The sequence below is a fragment of the Dasypus novemcinctus genome, chromosome 25 (assembly GCF_030445035.2).
Source record: "Dasypus novemcinctus isolate mDasNov1 chromosome 25, mDasNov1.1.hap2, whole genome shotgun sequence".
Taxonomy (NCBI): domain Eukaryota; kingdom Metazoa; phylum Chordata; class Mammalia; order Cingulata; family Dasypodidae; genus Dasypus; species Dasypus novemcinctus.
In genome coordinates, this window is record NC_080697.1 from 8,269,036 (window position 1) to 8,291,290 (window position 22,255).

At 46.6% G+C, this 22,255-nt stretch overlaps 1 protein-coding gene across 1 annotated transcript; it reads right to left on the minus strand.

Moving 5' to 3' along the window:
* Positions 1-7,557: 7,557 nt before the first annotated feature.
* LOC131275925 (ubiquitin-ribosomal protein eL40 fusion protein-like) lies at positions 7,558-7,929 on the minus strand. Its single transcript, XM_058287645.1, has one exon. The coding sequence runs from the start codon at positions 7,927-7,929 to the stop codon at positions 7,558-7,560; it is 372 nt and encodes a 123-aa protein (XP_058143628.1).
* Positions 7,930-22,255: the final 14,326 nt, after the last annotated feature.

Below are 22,255 nucleotides of genomic sequence, written 5' to 3' on the forward strand. Positions count from 1 at the left end.
GCCGCCTCCCCTCCCCTCAGAGTGGTGGTCTCTCCCCACGTCGCAACCCTTCTTTCTTGGGTACCTATGTCTAAAAGTAAGGAGTAAGCTCTCCCCACCAGCCTCCACCTGCACATCTTCCTGGTAGAACAATGTCAGCGCCTGTGGCCAGCGGCTAAAGCCCTGCCTCAAGACTGGCCTCGAGCGGTGACTTTGGGCAATTTGGGCAGTTAACCAGCTGTGGGTTCCTCCGTTCTCCATTTCCTTAGGTGTCACAGCTGTGTCAGCTACCACATTAGGTCTGAGGTTTGAACAGTACACAAGACAAAACTGCGTCCTAAACACGCCAGAGTTTATCATAGGGTGCAGCCCAATTCAATATGGTGCCCCAGAGGCCCTAATAGAGGTGGCTGCAGTGACTCGAGGAAGCACAGGCTGAGGAAACCCCATCTGTCTTGGGGCAGCCAGAGGGGTGGAATCACAGGAAACCTCCCAGAAGCAATAGGATCCAAACTGAAACCTGAGGAGGGGCAAGAGGGCGGCAGGGGCAAGGGGGAGAGCGACTAACACACCAGGGTGCGATGCCCCTTCATCTCATTTGCAGGTGGCCTCTGCATTTAGATCTAATCTAATGTTAATGGCCTTATCAGAAGGAAGTGAATAATAAGATAAAATGAGGCTAACCCCCCCCCCCCAAGACCAAAGAGTCAGAGAAAGACCGTTTCTATCTCAAGAGGCCTCGAGTATAGCAAATGCCAAATTTGACATCAAATGTGAAAACTGCTCAAATAGAATCCACCTGAAGAATTTTAGAGCAAGATGTGCCTCCTTTGATGCGGTCTGACTCCCTGATTTTACAGATCAAGCCCAGTTGCATGACATAAGGTTTGAGCTGGCATCTCTTCTGGCTAGAGAGTCCTGGGTGAGTTCAGCTTCTCCTTGTCTCCACATCCCAGACATTTCCAAGCTACTTGTGGCTAAACTGATGCCCTCAATCCCATTATTAGTCAACTCCGTCTAAGTCCTAAATACTCTACCAGAAGTGGCACCACGTGGTTGGGTTGAACATAAAGCTTATGGGCAAGAGCAGACCACCCTACGCAATATGTGCTATAGCCATTGGAGAATATTGAGGGTTGGTGTCTCCAAGAATTCAGTATTACAATGTGTCTTGGTTCAGCTATTAGGATATACCAACCAAACGTACAATTAGAAAGGAAAGATGTTTTCAGCTCCTTCTTCCCTTTCTTTTCCAGTAACGATTTCCTAAGTGCCCACTAGAGTCCAGAAATTGTACTTGGCCCAGGGACAATCAAGATGAACTAAACAGAATCTCAGAATAATTTTAATACATAGTAAATATAGAGCAGAAGAACATACCAGATGGCAAATGGAGAGCATTCTTCTGGTCAAGATGGTGGGAGAAGTGCAATTATAGGCAGGGATAATATAAGGAAAGAATTTTTAATTAAGAATATGAGCATGATTAAGATACAGGCAGCCAAGTAACTGTGTTCTGAATGCTGTCTCCCACTTATTTCTGGAATGTTCTATTACTACGTGTGCTATTTCTCAAAAGCATCTCACTCCTGGGCATTGGAACAAATATATGGTTCTTGAATATAATATGTCTTGAAGAATTACTTTATATCTTGTCAGCAGCAAAAAGAGACAAAATGTGCTAGAAAACCTAGTTTAAGATTATAGAGCATCAGAAAGATTTAAAAAACCTACCCACATGGATAGAAACCCCAATAGAAAATATACATAAGTAGCAAAATCATTTAGGAGCAAGTTGTCAAATATTAAATGATGCTGAGAAAAGAACACACTTGCTATATTCTTTGAAGTTTGAAAATATAGCTTCATATGCTTTATAGGGCTTAAACTATTTGAATAAAAATGAAATATCTCTAGGCAAGAAAGGATACAGGCATGGTCTGCTTTTATTTCCTTAGGTCCACAAGTGGGATGGTAAAGGATAAGAGAAGGTTTGAAAATTATATATATATTATATATAAAAAACATTTTTTTGGTCTGTTTCCTGCTGGGTTAGAGGCTGAGGAGAAAACAGGGCAGAGAACATGGAACAAAGGTTTGCTTGGAGACAAAAATTAAAGCTCAAAGTATGTGTCAAGAATTTTTCCCCTGAAGATTAGCAGTTACATTCTTTGTAATGGCCTTCTCTATCTGACAACGGAACAAGTACCTTCCTCAGGGACAGGATTTAAATTACACAGCATTTTAAAAGCATTAGTGACTGAGCTTAGGGCTGCTTGATTTCTGTTTTAAATGTTGCTCTGCTAGGACCTACCTTAATGATGACACAACTGAAATATTTTCGCAATACTAGGTTGCATGCTATGTAGATTGGCATAATTCTAAATTTCATTGTTTTTTAAATCAATTTAATATCCAAAAGACAAAATCTTTTGTCGAATACTATCAAACAGTTTATTACAAAAGCTAATTAGAGTGGAGTGGGAGTAGCTCAGTGGATGAGCACCTGCTTTGCATGTACCATGTCCCATGTTCAATACCCAATACTTCCTAAAAAACAACAACAAAAATCTGAATTAGAAAACTCTAGTTATTTAGGAAGGTATAAAATAAAGCATAATCTTTAATATGTCAGTGTATTAGTCAGCCAAAGACTTCCCTCACCAAAGTCTATTTTCATGTGTTGGAGCAAGATGGCTGCTAATGTCTGTGAGGGTTCAGGCTTTCTGGGTTCCTCTGGGCTCAGCTCCTCTGTTTTCTCCACAAGGTCAGCTGTAGACTATGAGGCTCTCTAGGCTTTGCCTCTCTCCACAAGGTCAGCTGTAGACCATCAGGCAAACAGCTCTGTCTCTCTCCCTGGGGTTTCTGCCATGTCTAAGGAGCCATCTCAATTCCTCTGTGTTCTTCTCCTGGCTCAGGGTCTCTCTTCCTGGGGCTTGCTTCTCTTTCTTCTGTGTGCTTATTTCCCAGGGTTCCAGCTCAAGATTCCAGCATCAAACTCCAAATCAAAACTCCAACATCAAAATCTTCAACATCAAAACGCTCCAACTCTGTTCTTTGCCATGCCTTTTATCTGTGAGTCCCCACCCACCAAAGGGCAGAGACTCGAATACCTACTGATGTGACCCAATCAAAGCCCTAATCATAATTTAATCACGCCCAGGTACAGACCAGTTTTTGGAATTCATAACTATATCAAACTGCTACCATTGGCAATCATTATTTTCTTTAGGACTCCAACTGAATATGTTTTATATTACTACTTCACATGATGAAAAAATTTCTAGTAATAAATCTAAACATTCTCAGAAAATTTCTAAGAGCTTTTAGAAGGGAAATTAACAATGAGTTAGATCCCGAGTAGGGTCAAAAGAAATAGGTTTGGTGAAAATATTTACTCATAATAAGTGGATCACTGTTTCTATGTGGAGAAACAAATTGAGAAACACTTAAAATGTTTTCTGGGAATTTCACCAATTTTTGATATCGCATCAACATTCAATTTGTCTACAGAATTGTGCCCCCGACTTACTACTGAAAGGTCTGGAGGCTGTGCACAGATGGGACCGCCTGTGAGGGAGGCTGCCAGAAGTGGGCACGTGTCCAGGCTGATCTGTAGGCTCAAGGGCTCTGTCTTGACTGTACCCACTCCTGAGGCTCTAATCCCACACCTGCACCCCATTGTGCTTTGTGCGCCATCCTAGAGCACCCCATGATGTTTTTCACCATCAGTCTTCTGAGACATTCTCACTGCCTTGCTTTCCTCATCCTCATCCATTCCATGATGTTGTACAGCCTCTTTCTTTTACTCAGCTCACCCCAAAGCTGACCTGGCTTTCCTGTTCCTCAAAGCTATCAGTCTTCCTTCTGTCCTCGGGTTCCGTGTCCCTCTGCAGAGTCATCCCTTGGTTGGCCACGTCTTCCTTGATTCTCTCTCTTCCGAAGGCCTCTAGGGTATTGTGTCATCCTTGTCCTCTTCCTAAGTCTCCTTTCCTTGCTCCTTCTGCCTCTTTCCATCCCCAAAAGCCTAGGTTCCTGGAGCTCCCTGCTCTCTGGCCTTGTCCTCATCCATCTTTACTTTCACAATTATAATTATTGTATGTGACCGATTCTTAAGATTTATCTCTCCAGTCCCAGCTCTCTTCTAAGCATCAGGTCTGAATTTACAATTGACTGTTGTGTATCTGCACATGGATCTCCCATGGATATCTCAAACACTAAAGGTCCCAAATTGAATTTTAGCATCTCTGGTTTCCAAACTACCTCCTCCTCCTGACTTCTCAGGTTCTATTATTAGCACCATTGTGAAACTATATATCATTTTGTACTCTTCCTCTCCCTTCCTTCAATCGTTGTCACAGTGTCTATCTTTTCTTTTATAGATGACTTTCACAGATACCCCAATACACTACCTCTTTTAATTATATTTTTTTTCAGGAAAGCAAATATAATCTTTGATCCATACAGACTACACAGAGACTTTCAAATTATTTGAAGCATGAACATTACATTTCTGCCATATTGACTTACATGGCCTTTCTACAACAATTTATTGACTTTTGGTGCATGCTCTGTATGTTTGAATTACTTAATTCGTTCAATATATTTTTCATAGGAAAATAAAAGAATGTAATAATGAAAATTTCATTAAATAATGAAAGTCCTGAGATAGAAATCAATACAGATATAAACTAGAAATATTTTGCATTCTTTACACACATATAATATATATTACATGTATTTTATTATTTCTATATCAGAATTTGCAAATATACAGAGAAATTCAAGTCTTCATGCATAACTGAAGGCTATGCTATAAGTTAATATTTTTGGATTATTTTACAATACTGAAATAAATATAAAAGTGTTACATCTTTTCCTAAAATATCTTTTCCTTAAATGTATTTTAACAAGAAGTGAAAATACTACTATACTTTATAACATACTTTTAAAATGATTTCTCTTTTTGTTTTTATTTTTGTGATTATTCCTTATTTTCACATTATTTTGGGCTTAAAGAAAAGTTATAAGAATAGTACAAAGACAGAGACTTAGGTCAAGCCATCCCACATTTAAAACTCTTGTAATAATGATAAGCAATGAAATAACAATATTACCTATTATTTTTATTTGTTGGTTGGTTAGTGTGCAAATACAATGGCTATGTTGAATAAGTTAAAAAAAAATACTATAAAGAATTCCTGGAAAAGACACTTCACCTGATTTGTATGTATGTGCCCTTCCCCTACGCCATGTTTTTCTAGAAAGTTTATGTGAAAGTTACAGATATGATGTTCTTTTACTTGAGTATGTATTTCCTATAACCAAAGAATTCTGTTGCATGACCACAGTATAACTACTAAGTCATCTCCCTTAATTTCTTTCAACCAAAGTTAAACATGTACATAGTGAACAGGTAGGGCATAGACATACTTATAGTGGAACACCACAACACACCTCTCCACTTGCAGTTCTACTTCTTAGAACCACAAAATAGTAATTATTTCTATTTTCCATTTTTTAGTGATTTTGTCCCTAATTCTAAATAATATATTTCTACCACTATTTCTTGAATAATGCGTTCATCTAACAAGTATTTGTTGAGCCATTTCCATGTGTCTGGTACTATACGTTCAAAAGTTTATTTAAGAAATATCTATTCCTTTCTAGGAAAGATGAGTATACACAATGCATATATATATTTTTTCTTATTTTCTTTCCCAATACTTGATAATTATTGTTTTAGTTATTTCCTTGGTTATTTTTGTATCTTTACATAGTATACCTAAATAAAAACAGACTTAATAATGGACTTATATTTTCACTCTACTATTGTTCAATCAGAACCAAATAATGGACTGAAGTTACGTTTCCTTCTCCAGGACCCATTGGCTTCTTAAAGGAAAACATATCTAAAATCTAGGTTAAATGGATCCACTTTTATTCCAATCTATTAATTCTAGTTTGCTTCATATTTGAACAATGGCTTTTCCAGTTTTCCTCTGCCTATATTTTACTATTGCCTTTTTTTTCTTGTTATTAAGAGAAGAAATATGCTTTCTTCAATATTCCATTTAAACAATCCATGTCTTGGGAAGTGGATTTCGCTTAGCTGATAGAGCATCCACCTACCATATTGGAGGTCCAGGGTTCAAACCCAGGGCCTCCTGACCCATGTGGTGAGCTGGCCCATGCACAGCACTGATGCATGCATGAGTGCCCTGCCATGCATGGGTGTCTCCCATGTAGGGGAGCCCCACATACAAGGAATGAGCCCTGTAAGAGAACTGCCCTGTGCAAAAAAAACACAGCCAGCATCAGAGTGCCACATACATGGAGAGCTGACAACCAAAAGAGACATGGATTCCCAGTGCTGCTGACAAGAATACAGGCAGACACAGAAGAACACACAGCAAATGGACACAGAGAGCAGACGGGGGGGGGGGGGGGGGGGAAGGAGAGGAAAATAAATAAATAAATAAAATAAAATAATCCATGTCTTTGATCCTTCTACCAGTTGCTCAGAATGTGTCCATTCTTTGAGAAGATAGAGGCCACTGACTTCCTGTTTGAATTTGAACTGATGGTTTCCTAGTCCAGTTGCAGACTTGGAATGCTTTTCTCTGACACCTGACATTGGCACAAGTTAGTGACCCATTTCAAGTATCCTATATCCTCTTTCTTTGCAGCTTTCATCCTGTTATATCAGGAAATATCCTCAGGTAATGCCCTTAGAAGTTTACGTTGAAAATGAGCATACTCAGAAGCGGACTTGGCCCAATGGATCTGCTTACCACATGGGAGGTCCGCGGTTCAAATCCTGGGCCTCCTTGACCCATGTGGAGCTGGCCCATGTGCAGTGCTGATGTGCGCAAGGAGTGCTGTGCCACGCAGGGGTGTCCCCTGCATAGGGGAACTCCATGTGCAAGGAGTGTGCCCCATACGGAGAGCCACCCTGCATGAAAGAAAGTGCAGCCTGCCCAAGAATGGCGCTGCACACACAGAAAGCTGACACAATGAGAAGATGATGCAACAAAAAGAAATCTGCTGATAAGGATAGAAGCAGTCACAGAAGAACACACAGCGAATGGACACAGAGAGCAGACAACTGGGGGGGGAAGGGAGAGAAATAAATAAAAAATAAATCTTTAAAAAAAAATGAGCATACTGACAGGTGGATATCTACATGACTTTATTGGGCTCTTGCTCTAGGAAGGGGTCTAGAACCCCAGGTGCCATCTTGCCTGAGAACTGTGAAGGCATTACTCTACTGTCTTCTGGCCCTCAGCATTTCTGATAAGACATTTGGTGAGAGGGATTCTCATTTTTATTTATTTATTCTTTCTGGAAGTACTTAGGGGCTAATGTGATTATCATTTGGGTGTGTGTTTTTTTTTCCCTCTTTATTTTTTTTAATGTTACATTAAAAAAAATGAGGTCCCCCCTCACCCCATTCCTCCCACATCAACAACCTCTTCCTTCATCGTGGCATCTTCACTGCATTTGGCTGATACATTTTGGAGCACTGCTGTACCCCATGGATAGGCAAAGATGTTTTAGGTGTGCATCCTTTTTTTTTCATGAAAAGCAGGCCCTTATTTGGCCTTCTTTTTTGGGGCGCAGGTTGTTGGTGTGGCTGCATTGTTTGTGGCAGTTGGTGGTACGGGGGTGCAGGCGAGCAGGACACTTGGGGCAGATCATCTTGGTATGGTTGTACTTCTGGGTGAGATGGCGGAGGGAAGGCTCGATGCCACCCTGGAGCCTCAGCACCAGGTGCAGGATGGGCGCTCTGGATGCTGTAGTCTGAGAGAGTGCAGCCTTCCTCCAGCTGTTTGCCTGCAAAATTTGGTGCTGCTGGTCAGGCGGGATGCCCTCCTCGTCTTGGGCCTTGGCCTTGACATTGTTGATGGTGTCTCTGGGCTCGACCTTGAAGGTGATTGTTTGGCCCATTAAAGGCCTTCATGAAGATCTGCATCTCTGCGTTCTCTCAGCCACCTTGTTAGGTGTGCATCTTTTACAACCAGAACCTGCTGGGCTTTTGTTGTACCTTTTTAATGGGAATATCTGTGTCTTTCTCCCCCGCCTTTTACCGTAATTGATAATTTTCTCCAGTCTGTTTTCCATGTTCTTTCTCTTCCAAACTTTCCCTTGTCAGATGCTGGACCTCCATGGGGGTTGACATGACTCCTTCTCCCTGTAGATTCTATGTTGGATTTGGCCTCAAGAGGAATGTGTGCAAGATTTGGAGGACCAAGGGGAAGCAGAAGACCTGGCTCCCTGGGGGGTCACTGTGCTTAGCTGTAGTGATGACAGACACGCAGTGCTGGTGTCCAGCTGGCCCTTGCTGTCTTCTGCTCTTCTTCCAGTTGGCCAACAGCAGTCCCAGGCCCACGTCCAGACAGACAGGTGGCAGCAGACCTGCAGAAGTGGGAGCTTTGCAGAGGCACACTTGCTCCTGAGCCTTCCCATTGTAGTCCCACGGTGGCAGCTGGGTGTGATTGGTGCTTCCTCTTCAGATTGGCTGGTGGGTGACCAGCTCCCCTTCTAGATCTTAATTTCCCCAGCTATTCCTGCAACTATGTCAGACTTAATCTCTATAGCAAATCCCTTATCCCAGAATTCACAGTAGCTCCTCCTCCCTGACTCAACCCTAACTGGTCACGACCTCCACGACGTATCTTCTAAGTCTTTTCTTTTTCTCAGTTTTTATGTATTATTTTCTTTCTGTTTTATTTTCTAGGAGATTTTCTTGACTTGATATTTAATTTCCAAATGTTCTTTCTTGTGCTCTCTTATAATTTTATAATGACCTATAATATCTCTCTGAAATTCTCTGAGAATTCTATTTAAGGTGGTGTTTTCTTTATTTTTTCTACCCCGCATTGTCTTTCTTTTGTGAAATCAGTGACTCTCCCTGTTTTTATTGATCTTAGTTTTTCATGCTGTTGGTTTTCTTCTAATGACAGGAGATCTTAAACAGATGAGTTCATAATTATACACAGGAATGTATTTTGTTCTAGGGGGTTGGTGTTGGCTTAATCTGTCTGATTGGCAGGTCTCTTTTCTCTTCAGATCTCTTAAAGTTTTATATTTGGACATCCCTGGAACTTAGGGAGGCAGATGCTTGTCCTCAGATACCATCTAGGATTGGAAACGTTGGTCAGTCCTTCATCATGTGCTCTGAGCCCTGCTTTCTTCTTCTAAACATCACAATTGAGTCCATCTCTCACACTCGGTTTCCTGCTTCCAATATTTCCTGACTGAGTTACCCTGGATTTTCTTAGAATATTTATCTTCCTACAGTTTTATTTCAGTCATAAAACTTGCTCAAAAATACTCTATGGCTCCCAGTTGCCTTCACAGTTAATGCCAAATTGAGAAGTTTAGCATTCGCAGCCCTTGGAGATCTAATCTGAACCTGCCTTCTCATCTTTATACCTCCCTACTCTTCCATACTTCAGGCAAATGGATGTTCATTATTTCCTGATTATGGGAATCCTCACCTCTAAGCCTTTACTCTTGCCTTTATTTTTCTCCATTTAGAATGATCTCCTCCACATTTATACTATCAAAACCTGACTCTGCTCAACATTTTCTGACCATTTGCCCCAATCTAACATACTATCATATTATGCTTTATAGCTTTTTAAATGTAGAAATTATATCCTTTCTGAAAGAAGAACAATTTAGCTACCACTCTTTTGTCTCCCATGTTAGAATAAATTTCCTTTAAGGCAGGGACCCTTTAACCCCCAAAGCTCAAAACATGAAATACAGTTGATATTCAGTAAATAGGCATATCAGTTTCCTACAAAATGAGAATAATATCTGCACTGTGTTAGTGGGGTCTGAGTTTTGGAAGAAAAAGAAAATATAAAGCCATGAATAGATTCGAGGAAGGGCTTATAAATTTATGAGAATTCCTTCTAATTCCAAAGGGGAAATATACTCATTCTCAGGAAGAACTGTCAGAAATCTCAGGCACTGTTTGTCTCATTTGTGTTTTAAAGTATTTCTGTTAGAAAGCATAGTCTTAAAAGAAGTAAGCAAAACTCACTATCTTCTTAACTTTGATGTCAAATTAAGACTCCATCAAACATGGTAATAAAGTTAACTAGAGCATATTTTTGGTAAAAATGACAAATAGACCATTCTTCCATCTTGCCTCTCTTCCTCCCTCCCTCCCTTCCCTCCCTCCCTCCCTCCCTCCCTCCTCCCTCCCTCCCTCCCTCCCTCCCTTCCTTCCTTCCTTCCTTCCTTCCTTCCTTCCTTCCTTCCTTCCTTCCTTCCTTCCTTCCTTTCTTCTTTCCTTCCTTCCTTCCTCTCTCCCTCTCTCCCCCCCTCCCCCTCCCTTCCTCCTTCCCTCCCTTCCTCCTTCCTTCCTTCCTTTCATGAAAAGCATTCACTAGGTATTAGTGTTAGGGTGATGATTAAGATGCAGAACCTGTGCTCAGGGAGCACACAGCCTCACAGTGAGGATGTACCAATAAGGAGGCAATTACAGGAACAGGTCAGAAATGCTATGGTTAGGAGGTATTCTGGGTTTAGTTGTGTTCCTTGAAAGATTGTTGAAGTCCTAATCCTCAGTATCTCAGAATGTGGCTTATTTGGAAATGGGATCGTTGTGGATGTGATTAGCAAGAAGAGGTTATACTGGAGAAGGGCAGACCTTTAGTTCAGCATTCTGGCATCCTTCTAAGAGAAAGAGAAGAAATACAGACCGAGCCCCACTGGAAGAGGGAGACTGGAGTGGTGCAGACACAGCCAAGAAACACCAAGGACTGCCAGGAGCCACCAGGTACCCACCAGAGAAGAGGCAAGGAAGAATTCTTCCTTAGACAAACAGAGAGTTCACAGCCCTGCAGAGACCTTGATTTTGGATTTCTAACCTCTAGAGAATGCTTTGTGAGAGTTTTAAGCCATGAAGTTTATGGTGACCTGTTATGGCAGCCTTAGGACTCTACTACAGCAGGAAACAGGTGAGGGAGGGGCTGAACAAAGCCTGGGGGAGTCAGGGACAACTTCCCAAAGAAGTCACCTCTGCTCAAGACTATAAAGACATCTTGGGTACAATGCCAGTGGCTGTCCTCATCATTGTGGCTAACCTCCTGCTTATTGTAGCAATAGCTTTGTTATATGGTTTCCTATATGGGGAAAAGCCAGGTGTAAGAATCACCTAGAAAAGCTAATTAGCTGGTCTAGGGCAGGGCTGGGCATCTTTTAAACGCCCCCCCCACATCATTCTAATAGGTCATTAGAGCTTCAAACCACCGCTGCTGGTAGAGTTCTGGAATGGCTGCCCAAATGGTGGTATTTTTAATGTGAATTTAGCCTGGCCCTTGTCAACTGTGCCAGCTCTAGTTTCCTGGATGGGTTACGTACTTCCCATTTCCCACTCCATCCAATTGCTGGTGAAGGCAGGCACAAGTGTCTGTGTCCTGGACAGCGGGGGGTGACTCCAGCCATGGCTGTAGCCTTCTTATAACAGAAGACGACTTCCTGCTACTACAACCAGATACACAGAGGAGTGTCCTGATCCCACTGACTATCTAGCAGTGCATCTTAGGAACATTTGTAAACTGTCTCTGGGAAGCGATGCCAATGATTCGTTCATATGAAATCTGTGTACCTAGAACTAAAGTGCTTGTGAGTGTGTGTGTGTGTTTGTGGGCATGCAAAAACCCAGGTAGACATCTCTCTTTGCTTCTGGCTCTCAGATGAGGACATCGGTGGCGCTTGGGAAGGTTCTAGATGCTGGGGTGGGAGAGTAGACTGTCCCTGACCTGATAGGTTCCTTCCTTTCATTCGTGACCTTCTTGCTTCCTCTAGTCTCAACACTCTGACCTTCAAGCTCCCTTCTTTTCACTTTCCTATTGCTTTAACCCCTCCTGCTGTCTCTGCATCTGGGAGGAAGATGCTGGAAGATCATTTCTCTTCTAGCTCCTCTAGTACATAGCAAAGATTATCTATGAGTCCTTGAAGTATCCATGATCCTTTGCCTTTTGCCTTCTGTGTTCATGTGCTTACGTCATGATGGAATTCCAGCTGTGGGGCTCTGATTGTGAAGGGCCTGTAGACCACCTTGACTAAAGTCAGAGGCAGCCCTGAGGTCCTGGCAGGGGGTTTCTGGGGGGCACTGGGGCTGCCTGGAGCCTTGTTCGGTGGCTCTCAGTCCAGCATTTTTCCATCCATAGCATCAAGCTTTGCATTTACTAGGCATGAACAGGTCTTTAAAGGACCCTGTCCTTGTTTGTAAAATGAGGACAGTGCTATTTAGGTCTCAGGATTTCAGATTCTAAGAAATACATGGGAAGACCTAGCTCAGTTCCTGACACCCAGGAAGCACTTGGCATCTGTTGAGTTTCTTTGAGCGTGTTGAAAGCTGGAAGGCTCAGCACAGAGATAGTTTACACAACTCAACATACAAGTCATCTTCTCTGTACAGTCATCTCCCTGCACACATGTGTGTCCTCAGGTTAGGAAATGATGAAGAGCCTTAGTTGAGCAGCAGGAAGGGGGAAGAAAGGACAGCAAAGCAAGGACTCAACCAACCACTAGCCAGGCAGCCTACCCATTCAAGTGTGTTGACCTTTCATGATACGGATAATATGGATGGAAGTGGGAACCTTCCCTCTCCCCTTGTCAGTGTTTCTGGGACTAGAAGATTTGGGCAGGAAAGAGTGGGAGGGACAGAGGGTGGGGTCAGGTGGATTTAGAAGTCAGCCTCTGCTCTGGAGACAGGTGCAACAGGCTGACTGGTGAAGGAGCAGTGGGTTGGGTCTGGCAAAAGCGAAGGGTGTGATTGAGCACCTGCTATGGACGAGGCCCCCGAAGCTGCTTCGAGGTCACTACGGTGGGAGCCAGAGAGTGTGGGGTCCCAGAGGTCAATGCGTTCACGTGACCCTACTCTACCCAGAGGAGACTCTCAAACCAGAGAGGATGGTGGCAGGGAGGTGACGTGTATTGCTCCACAAGCCTCGCGTCAAGTCCCGCCTGCTGTTCACCGCCGTCCTGCAAGGCTTCGTTATCCTGTTTGGTGGGAAGAGCGCCAGGCACGAGGTCACAGGTGGAAGCAGTCGTTAGGGCACCTGCCTTCTTTCTCCAGCCGTGCCCAGGGGCTAAGGACTGTTCTTCACCACTTTGGGCCTCTTTTTGGGTTTGCTGGACGTAAAGACCTTCTCGTATCCAAGAGATCATGTAGTATTTGTCCTTCAATGCCTGGCTTGCTTCACCCAACATAAGGTCCTCAAGATTCATCCATGTTATCCCAGTGTTTGTACTGAATGCCTTCTTACAGCTGAGTAGTGTTCCCATTGCATGTGGGCGGATGGTGTGGGGTATGTGGGAACCTCATATTTTTTAATGTGACTTTTTTTGTGATCTATGTATCTTTAAAAAAAGACAGTTTAATAATAAAAGAAAAGACATTCTCAACCATTTGTCACTCAATAGAGAGGCAATGGATCATTTCTCCCAGAAAGACAGTTGTCCCCACAGAACCCCTATTTACATGGCACCGAGGGGGTGCGGGGACCTCGCCTAACTGTGAGGACTCTCACCGAGTGCCCCCGCTTCTCATCATGAGCACAGAGAGATCAGGGCTCAGGGTGGGGCCCCGGCCAGTTCCAGAGGAGCCACAGGGCAGAAAGCTCTGGGCACGGCTTTCCCTGGGGACCCTGAGCTGGGGCTGCAATCGCCCTTCTGGCTGTTGCAAGTCAGGTGAGGGCCAGGGCTGGGGGACTGCAGGCAGCGCTGGGGACTGGGGGCAGTGCTGGGGGACAGGGGGCAGTGCTTGGGGACTGGGGGCAGCACTGGGGGACTGGGGGCAGTGCTGAGGGCCTGGGAGCAGTGCTGGGGGACCTGGGGCAGTGCTGGGAACAGGGGGCAGTGCTGGGCGACAGGGGGCAGCGCTGGGGAACAGGGGCCAACGCTGGGGGACTGCAGGCAGCGCTGGGGACTGGGGGCAGTGCCGGGGGACCTGGGGGTAGGGCTGGGGACTGGGGGCAGCGCTGGGGGACTGGGGGCAGTGCTGAGGGCCTAGGAGCAGTGCTGGGACCAGGGAGCAGTGCTGGGGGACCTGGGGCAGTGCTGGGGACAGGGGGCAGTGCTGGGCGACAGGGGGCAGCGCTGGGGAACAGGGGCCAGCGCTGGGGGACTGGGGGCAGTGCTGGGGCCAGGGGACAGTGCTAGAGCACAGGGAGCAGCGCTGGGGGAACTGAGGGCAGTGCTGGGGACTGGGGGCAGCGCTGGAGGACTGGGGGCAGTGCTGGGGGATAGTGACCAGTGCTAGGGGACAGGGAGCAGCGCTGCAGGACAGGGGGCAGTGCTGGGGGACTGGAGGCAGTGCTGGGGGACCGCGGGCAGTGCTGGGGGGCAGGGGGCAGCGCTAGGGGACTGGGGGCAGTGCTGGGGGACAGGAGGCAGGCCTGGGGGACCTGGGGCAGTGCTGGGGGCCTGGGGGCAGCGCTGGGGGCCTGGGGGCAGTGCTGGGGGCCTGGGGGTGGGGTTGGGGGCCTGGGGGCAGTGCTGGGGGCCTGGGGGCGGCGCTGGGGGCCTGGGGGCAGCGCTGGGGGACTGGGGACAGTGCTGCGGGCCTGGGAGCAGGGCTGGGGGCCTGGGGGCCTGGGGGCCTGGGGGCAGTGCTGGGGGCCTGGGGGTGGGGCTAGGGGCCTGGGGGCGGTGCTGGGGGCCTGGGGGTGGGGCTGGGGGCCTGGGGGCAGCGCTGGGGGACTGGGGACAGTGCTGCGGGCCTGGGAGCAGGGCTGGGGGCCTGGGGGCCTGGGGGGCCTGGGGGCAGTGCTGGGGGCCTGGGGGTGGGGCTAGGGGCCTGGGGGCGGTGCTGGGGGCCTGGGGGCGGCGCTGGGGGCCTGGGGGCGGCGCTGGGGGCCTGGGGGCAGCGCTGGGGAACCGTGGGCAGTGCTGCGGGCGTGGTTGGTTGACACACACGCAGGCTGGGAGGGCAGGAGTTGGGGTTATAACTCCTCTCCCCAGAGGGAGGGCTCCAGGCAGCAGAACCTCCCAGTTCCTGCCTTTCTGGTGGAAACTGCCCATCACCTTCTTGCCTGAGAATCAGCCTTGCTAACCTAATACAAGAGGAGCTTAACTGGGCAAAAGGCAGATGGTGTGACCCCCCACTTTTTGAGCCTCGGGGGTGCTCAGGGGCATGCCAGGAACGCCAGGGGGATGGGGCAGGGAGGGGTTGAGCTGCGGGGCTCCCCGTTCCGAGTCCTCTGCTGCTTCTCATCCCCCAGGGTGTCCCACAGGAAGGACGCTCACTGCCCCGCTCCGTGTTGAGGGTCTTTTCCACCTCACCATCTGCTTCAGTGTGCGAAACAAAACTTTTTTAGCAGGATGTTCTGCTGATGCACAGCCAATATTCTATGATGCTTGATCGAGCAGACATGCTCATTTATTGTTTCCTTCAGGAAAGAATGAAGTGGCTAAAAGGGAAAAAAGATGAAAAACTGCAAAAGGAAGACGTACCTTTTTCCAGAAACCCGAGGAAGGAGATGATGGTGCAGTGTGTTTTGTACCCATGTTCACATTACTCCTTGCAAAGCTTCGAGGTTAGGTTTTATCATCTTTAATTTGCCAGTGAGAAAAAATTGTGGTCTCGGAGGGGTTAGGGAGGTGTCCGAAGGATTAGGTAAGTGTCTAACTCAGTTAGACCCGTGCTTCTCCAACCTGAGCAGCAACAGCATCTTCAGCAGGGCTCGGAACACAGCTGGGATCCTGGGTGCCGCCCCGGGGGTTCTGATTGCTTGTCTCCAGGCGGGACTGGAGAACGCACCTTTCTAACTAGTTCCCAGGTAATGCTGTGCCCCTGGGCCCCACACCGCACTAGGGGGCTAGGGTGCTTTAAGAAGGGCAGGAGTCTGGGTCAGTCTAAGCCCCAGTGGCACGCCTCCTGTCTGGAACTGCCGTCAGGTTCTCCAGGGAGCAGACAGTGCCGCTCCAGGGTGCTGATCCCTGACGGAGCTGACACAGAAGCACTACCTGCCGGCAGGGGCTGCCGGGCTGCCAGGGGCTCCCACTTCCCACCGCCCACTGCACCTGAGTGTGGCCAGGGGAACGGAGTCAATGGGATTCCAGCTGAAAAGTGCAGCGACCGCCCAGAACTGGGGTTCCTCTTCTCTTCCTTAAATCCCCTTTTATCCAAACATACTTTTGGGAAATTAAACAGGTTTTTGTTTATTTTAGAATCTGCATTCTTGTAAATTTGTTGCTCAGCATAAGAACATGAAATTGTAGAACTTCTGGAAGACGTCCGTATTATTTCTGTGGAGTATTAGTTAGAACCAGTTTAAAAGTTGTATTTTCTTGGAGATAATTCCAAACGTGGCTAATTTTAGCATCACTAAGTTCACTTAGTTTTCTTTTATTCATTTCTACTTCTAACATCAACACAATAGATGCTCACTGTCCAAATTTGTGAAGGACAAAGACTGTGGACAAAAAGTATTACTCATAATTCTAACACAGGGCAACAACTCTTTACTTTTAATATGCTTTCCTTTACACTTATTTTCTTTTGTGCTTTTATTTTGAAATTTTCATATGATATGGGCTATGTGTTGGGGCTGTGTGTTTCTTCATGAATAACCCGGGCTATGCGTGAAAACTTGCTAAAACTTAAGATTCCAGCATAAGCCATGTGCGCGAGCAAACAATGAGGACTGCAGCCCCGCCTCTGGTCACCATGCCAACCACTGCAGTCTGCCTAGTTCCCGGAAAGCCAATTAAGTGATACAGGCTCTGCAGGCTTTGGATATTCAGGGAGGACGCAGACTAAATATGTTCATTCGAGCTTGCCTGGAATGTGGGGGAGAGGTGTTAATTCAAGCTTGTCTGCACATATATATACAAAATTTTACATAAATACACTAAAGGCATCATATTTACATTTTATTTACATTTTCAAGTACAGTTTTTTTTTTCTAGCCTATCCTCTTCTCCACTGTTCACCACCTCCACCCCCTCTTTTTCCATCACCCTTACTGAGGTAACCAACCTAGTACTTATTTTGGACTTTTCTCCAGTACATATTAACTAGATTTCCATCCTTTTCTCTGCCTAGTTTTTGTGTTCCACTAGATGTATGTATGTTCTGTGATTTTCTGGCTGTTCCCCTGAAGTAGGACACTTTCCTGTGTCTCAGCTTTCACTGTTACATTGATGAACATCTATATATACTAGAAATCTCTGTCTGCATCTCTGTTTAATTCCTTAAGGGAGATGCTCAGAAGTGAAATTCCTGAGCCCAAGTCTGTGGTCATTTTTAAGGCTCTTAATCATGGGTGAGAGGGCGATTGCTTTTAGAGGTGAGCTTTGAGATTCATTTGATTTAGATGATTGTGAAATTACTACCGTAGCAGAGCCCCAAACCATTCACTGCTGTTGCGGGAGGCTGTTCGGTAGCACAGCTTGATCTCCCCCGTCGCACAGTCCTCAGCCTGGTTCTGTGTTCTGAACTGAGCTCTTTGACTTCCAATCTACTTACTGTTTCACTCTATTCCTTAAAAATATTTTCGATCCAGCCACACTCTGGCTGCTGACAGTGCTGTAGATACTGGTGTCTAAGGTGAACAGGAAGCAGAACAAGGAACAGGGAGAGGGAGGGGTCGGAGAGTTCCCGCACGTGGATGGTGAGGTGCCCTGGAAGATGGCGGTGGTTGGGAAGGACAGGAAGCTTGGGCGATGATGGGGGGGGCCCGTGAGGCAGCCCTTGGTGACTCTGGAGGCAGGATCAAGAATTTGGGGGATGGAGTCCACTGGGAGGAGGGCTATGCAGGACTAGCAATCTATGGCCCGTGGGCCAAATCAGCTGAGTTTTTGGTTAATAGTTTTATTGGAACACAGCCATTCTCATTCGCTTACAGCTACACAGCAAAAGCTTTGCTACAATGGCAGTGTGGAGAAGTTGTGACAGACTCTGTGTAGCAGTTTGATATTGTTTATGAATTCCAAAAACAGATGTTGGATTATGTCTGTGAACTGGTCATTTCCTCTGGTCATATTAGATTTATAGTGGATTCAGAAGTTTCACTTTTATTTGATCAAATAATGATTAAGGTGTTGATTGGGACACATCAGTAGGACATTGCATCCCCTCACGCTTGGTGGCTGGGGACTCATAGAGAAACCGCACCACAGAGAAGGGAGGTTGGAGTTTTGAGCTGGAGCCCGGGAAGTAAATACACAGGGGAGCACACCTGAGCCTGGAAAGAAACAAGCTCGGAGAGAAACAAGTTTGGAGAGAAACAAACTCAGAGAGAGACGAGACTTATCCCAGCCTGCAGCTGAGATGGGAAGAAGCTGGGACCACAGAGCCTTGGGAGGAAGAGGAAGCCTGAGCCCTCGCAGACGTCGGCAGCCATCTTGCCCCAGCACGTGGCAACAGACTTGGGTGAGGGAGGTATCTTACGCTTTATGGTCTGGTAAACTGTAAGCTTCTACCCCAAATAAATACCCTTTGTAAAAGCCAACAGATTTCTGGTATTTTGCATCAGCACCCCTTTGGTTGCCTTATAGACTCTAAATACTTGCAGTAGGTTTGCCAGTCCTGATGTCGGCGCTGGCCTGGGTGAGCCTCAGGGGGTGGCGGTTCCTCTGTAGCAGGGGAAGGGACCTGCTTGGGTGTGCTGACCCTGGTGGCTTTGCCTGGCCTCAGGGCTCTGCTTCAGCTCGACCCAACGAGGCAGCTACACTGTTCAAGCTGCAACCCTGAGAAATCCTAGCTCCCACCGAAACTTCCAGCACTGCAGGGTCTTCTCCCGAGCACGTCTCCGGTCTTCTGCAGACACTGACCCCTCCTGGGCTCACCAAAGTGCTTCAGAAACCGAATCAGGATACTGATGTTTCTGTACAGTTTGCATGGAAAGGTTGAACTCATGCAGTGTTCAAACGAGGAAAGGTTCACTCAGTCATTTTCTGCTTTACGCACAGATTCTTTTCCAGGAAAACTTTCTTCTCCATGCTCATAACACCTGGTGTACTGCATGGACAATCTCATTTGTCAGAAGGTACGAATTCCTACCACCTCTTTGTGTAATTCTCCTCACAGTAGGAGCTGGAGCAGCCCAGTGGAAAGGGCAGTGGACTGGGCAGCGTTACACCCAGGGTTTATTTCTAGCCTCACTGCTATTTTGGTGCCTCTAGATTTCCGTTTTCTCATCCCTAATAATAGTGGCAATGATAATGCTGCCACTTATTGAGTGATTAATAGTAATTACTGTTTACACAGAGTTTTGTGCCTGGAGATGGGTTCTGGAGTCTGACTGCCCGGGTTTGAATCCAGTGCCTCATTAATTACCATGTGACCTTGGGTGAATCTATAAAAATATCTAACCCTTAGTTTCCTTATTTATAAAATGAAGCTACTAGTACCTACCTCATTGCATGAGTTTAGTGAGTTATGATAGTAGAAATGAGTTATGATATGCTTGGAGCAGAGCCTGGCACACAGGAAGTGATATTTTAAAGTGTGTTAAATAAACAAGCCCTTCATATCCTCTCTCATTACCAGTAGCCTACTAAACTTAGCCCTTTACGTGTCCTGTCATTTAATTGTAATGTCAAAAACAGTGTAAGGAATTAGTATTTTCCCAAATCTTACATCCAAAGAAACAGATTTAGAGCAGTTAAGTTGTTCAACATGGCACAGCAAGTAAAGGAAGGAGCCAGAATTGAGATAAGAGTGGAAGGGACAGGAGATTGAATTCTCATCCTTCAGGAACATTTTGAATATGGGAGGAGAAGAAGGTAAGGGAGGTTTCGACGGTGACTGAGGGTTTTCTTACATGATCTGCCAGATGGGTCCTGGTGCCAAGTGTCAAGAGAAGAAACCTGGCACTGTCAACAGCTGCACTTGTGTATGGAAAGCAGGGGAAGTGGCTCAGAGCGGGGGCTGTGTGCAAATCCCTGCCAGGGCAGACCAGCCCCTGGGTGGGTGGAGAGCAGCGGGCCTGGCGGGGCCGGCCTTGGGCGGCCCACCCTGTCCCGATTCCCTGGCTGAGCCCCTGCCTGGGCCGGGGAGGGCAGCCCTGCCATGCAGGTCAGCGCTTCCTGCTGCGCCAGCGGGGCAGGGCCTGGGAAGGGTTTTTTCCCCGGTCAGTGGAAATGATTTGAAAGACTGAACTCGCCCGTCACCTGTCGGCCCGTGGTGCTTGTGAGAGGGTTCACCCAGCCCCCGTGGCATGGTGGGAAGGCCCCCGCCTGGCTCCTGGCTAAGCTTTGGAATTTACCAGCTGCGGGACTTTGGGCAACTGGCTTCACTTTTCCGTGCCTCAGTTCCCTCAGCTGTGACATCCCCATCCGCACAGGCTTAGGATGAAGTCTAAATGAGGGAATGGACGTGAAGTACCTGAAACAACACTGGCCCGTGAGGAGCGCCGGGTACTGTTATGGCAGGGCGAGATGTGCGAGGGGCTCAGGCCCCCAGGGACTTGCCTTCGCTTTCCCTCTCTTATCCTTTACTGGGGGGTCAGTGGTAGGCCCAGTAGGCAATCCTTGGAACACAGCCCAAAGAGGAGATTTTGGAGGTCCAGACTTCTAATGGTGCAGTGACTTTTGAATTTCTAATTCTCTCTCTTTTTTTTTTAAAGATTATTTCATTTTATTTCTTTCTTTCCCCTTCTCACCCCCACCACCCTCCCACCCCCCCATTGTCTGTTTTCTTGTGTCCGTCTGCTGTGTGTTCTTCTGTGTCCACTTGCATTCTCAGTGACACTGGGAATCTGTGTCTCTTTTTGTTGTGTCATTATGTGTGTCACCTCTCTGTGTGTGCGGTATCACTCCTGCGTGGACTGCGGCTCTCCTTGCGGGTGCACTCCTTGCGCGTGGGGCTCCCCTACATGGGGGACACCCCTGCGTGGCAGGGCACCCCTTGTGCGCATCAGCACTGTGCATGGGCCAGCTCATCACACGGATCAGGAGGCCCTGGGTTTGAACCCAGGTGGTAGGTGGATGCTCTATCCGTTGAGCCACATCTGGTTCCCTGAATCTCTAATTCTTGTGCTTTGTTGGGTCAGATTTCTCACTTGTACAGAACCAGAAGGCAGCCATTCAAGTGATTTGGTCCCTTTTTGTGGTGGTTGCTGTTTTCCCACCAAGTGGTATATTTCTCTTTAAATACTAACAATCAGAAAAAGTCGACTCCAGGTTGGAAAGGAACCCACCAGGTGAGTCAGGCTGCGGCACTTACAGCGCTGGGGTGGGGAGAGGGGAGTTAAGATTTCCAAACAATAATCCTGGTTTAGGGTTTTTCTGAGCTGTTTCCCTTTGAAAAGAAAACCAGGGTCTGGTCCCAAAGCAGGAGATCACTAGATGTTAAGAACAGCTGATGCCAAATCATCACGGGTGTCCAGCCAAACGCACTTGAACTGTGCCCTGTGACCCAGGATCCCCAAATCCAACTTAGGCCCTGGGCACAAAGTGAAGGGACAACACCCTCTGGAGGCTGCACGGCCTCCGTGTGTGTGCGTGGGCAGTAGGGAAGTGGACTCTCGGTGGCCACTGGTGGTGGCAGGGAACTGGGATACAGAAGCAATAAAAGCGCGGCCCCCGAGGGCTGCTCTGCAGACCGGAGAGTGCTGGGTGTGGTGGAGGATTCCAGGAAGAATCAGGAGATGAGATTTTGAGGGCCCTTTTAGGCTGGAGGGTGCAGCTGGTACCTGGGAAACATTTTGAGAATAAGATGCTAAGCAATGAATAAGTCAATAAAAAAAGAAATACAAGAACTGGAAAGGAGAGCACAGCTTTAGGGCAGCAGGCGGCTTTCTGGAATAAGTGAAGTTGAAGGTGAACCTTGGAGCGTGCCTTTTGTGATGGGTTGAGCATTTATTTGCCAGCAAAAGGAACGGGGTGAGAGAAAAAATGTTGGCTTTCCGCAGGTTGGACTTCTCTGTACAAACTGCAGGCTGCATAATGCCACCCATCGGCAGGAATTGGGATCGTAAATATTCTCCAACTGAACCTGAATGCGGAATGAATTTAGACTGCAGTGGAGACCAAAGGAACTCTATTGCCTAAGCTAGAAATTGCAAGGATTTTATATCAGCATTTACATTTGGAGTGAGGGAAAAAATCTGTTTGCCATCACTGCATAAGCAGATTTAGAGTACCTAACTCATTTTAATGACCACAGGCACAAATGGGTATAAAGCAGCTGCAATGCATTTTTCTCCTCTGGATCAAGGATGGAATGCTAATTGTCACTGAAGTTTCTGGAGAATATGGTAAATGGTTATCCTAGCAAATTTTCAGGCTCAATTCATTT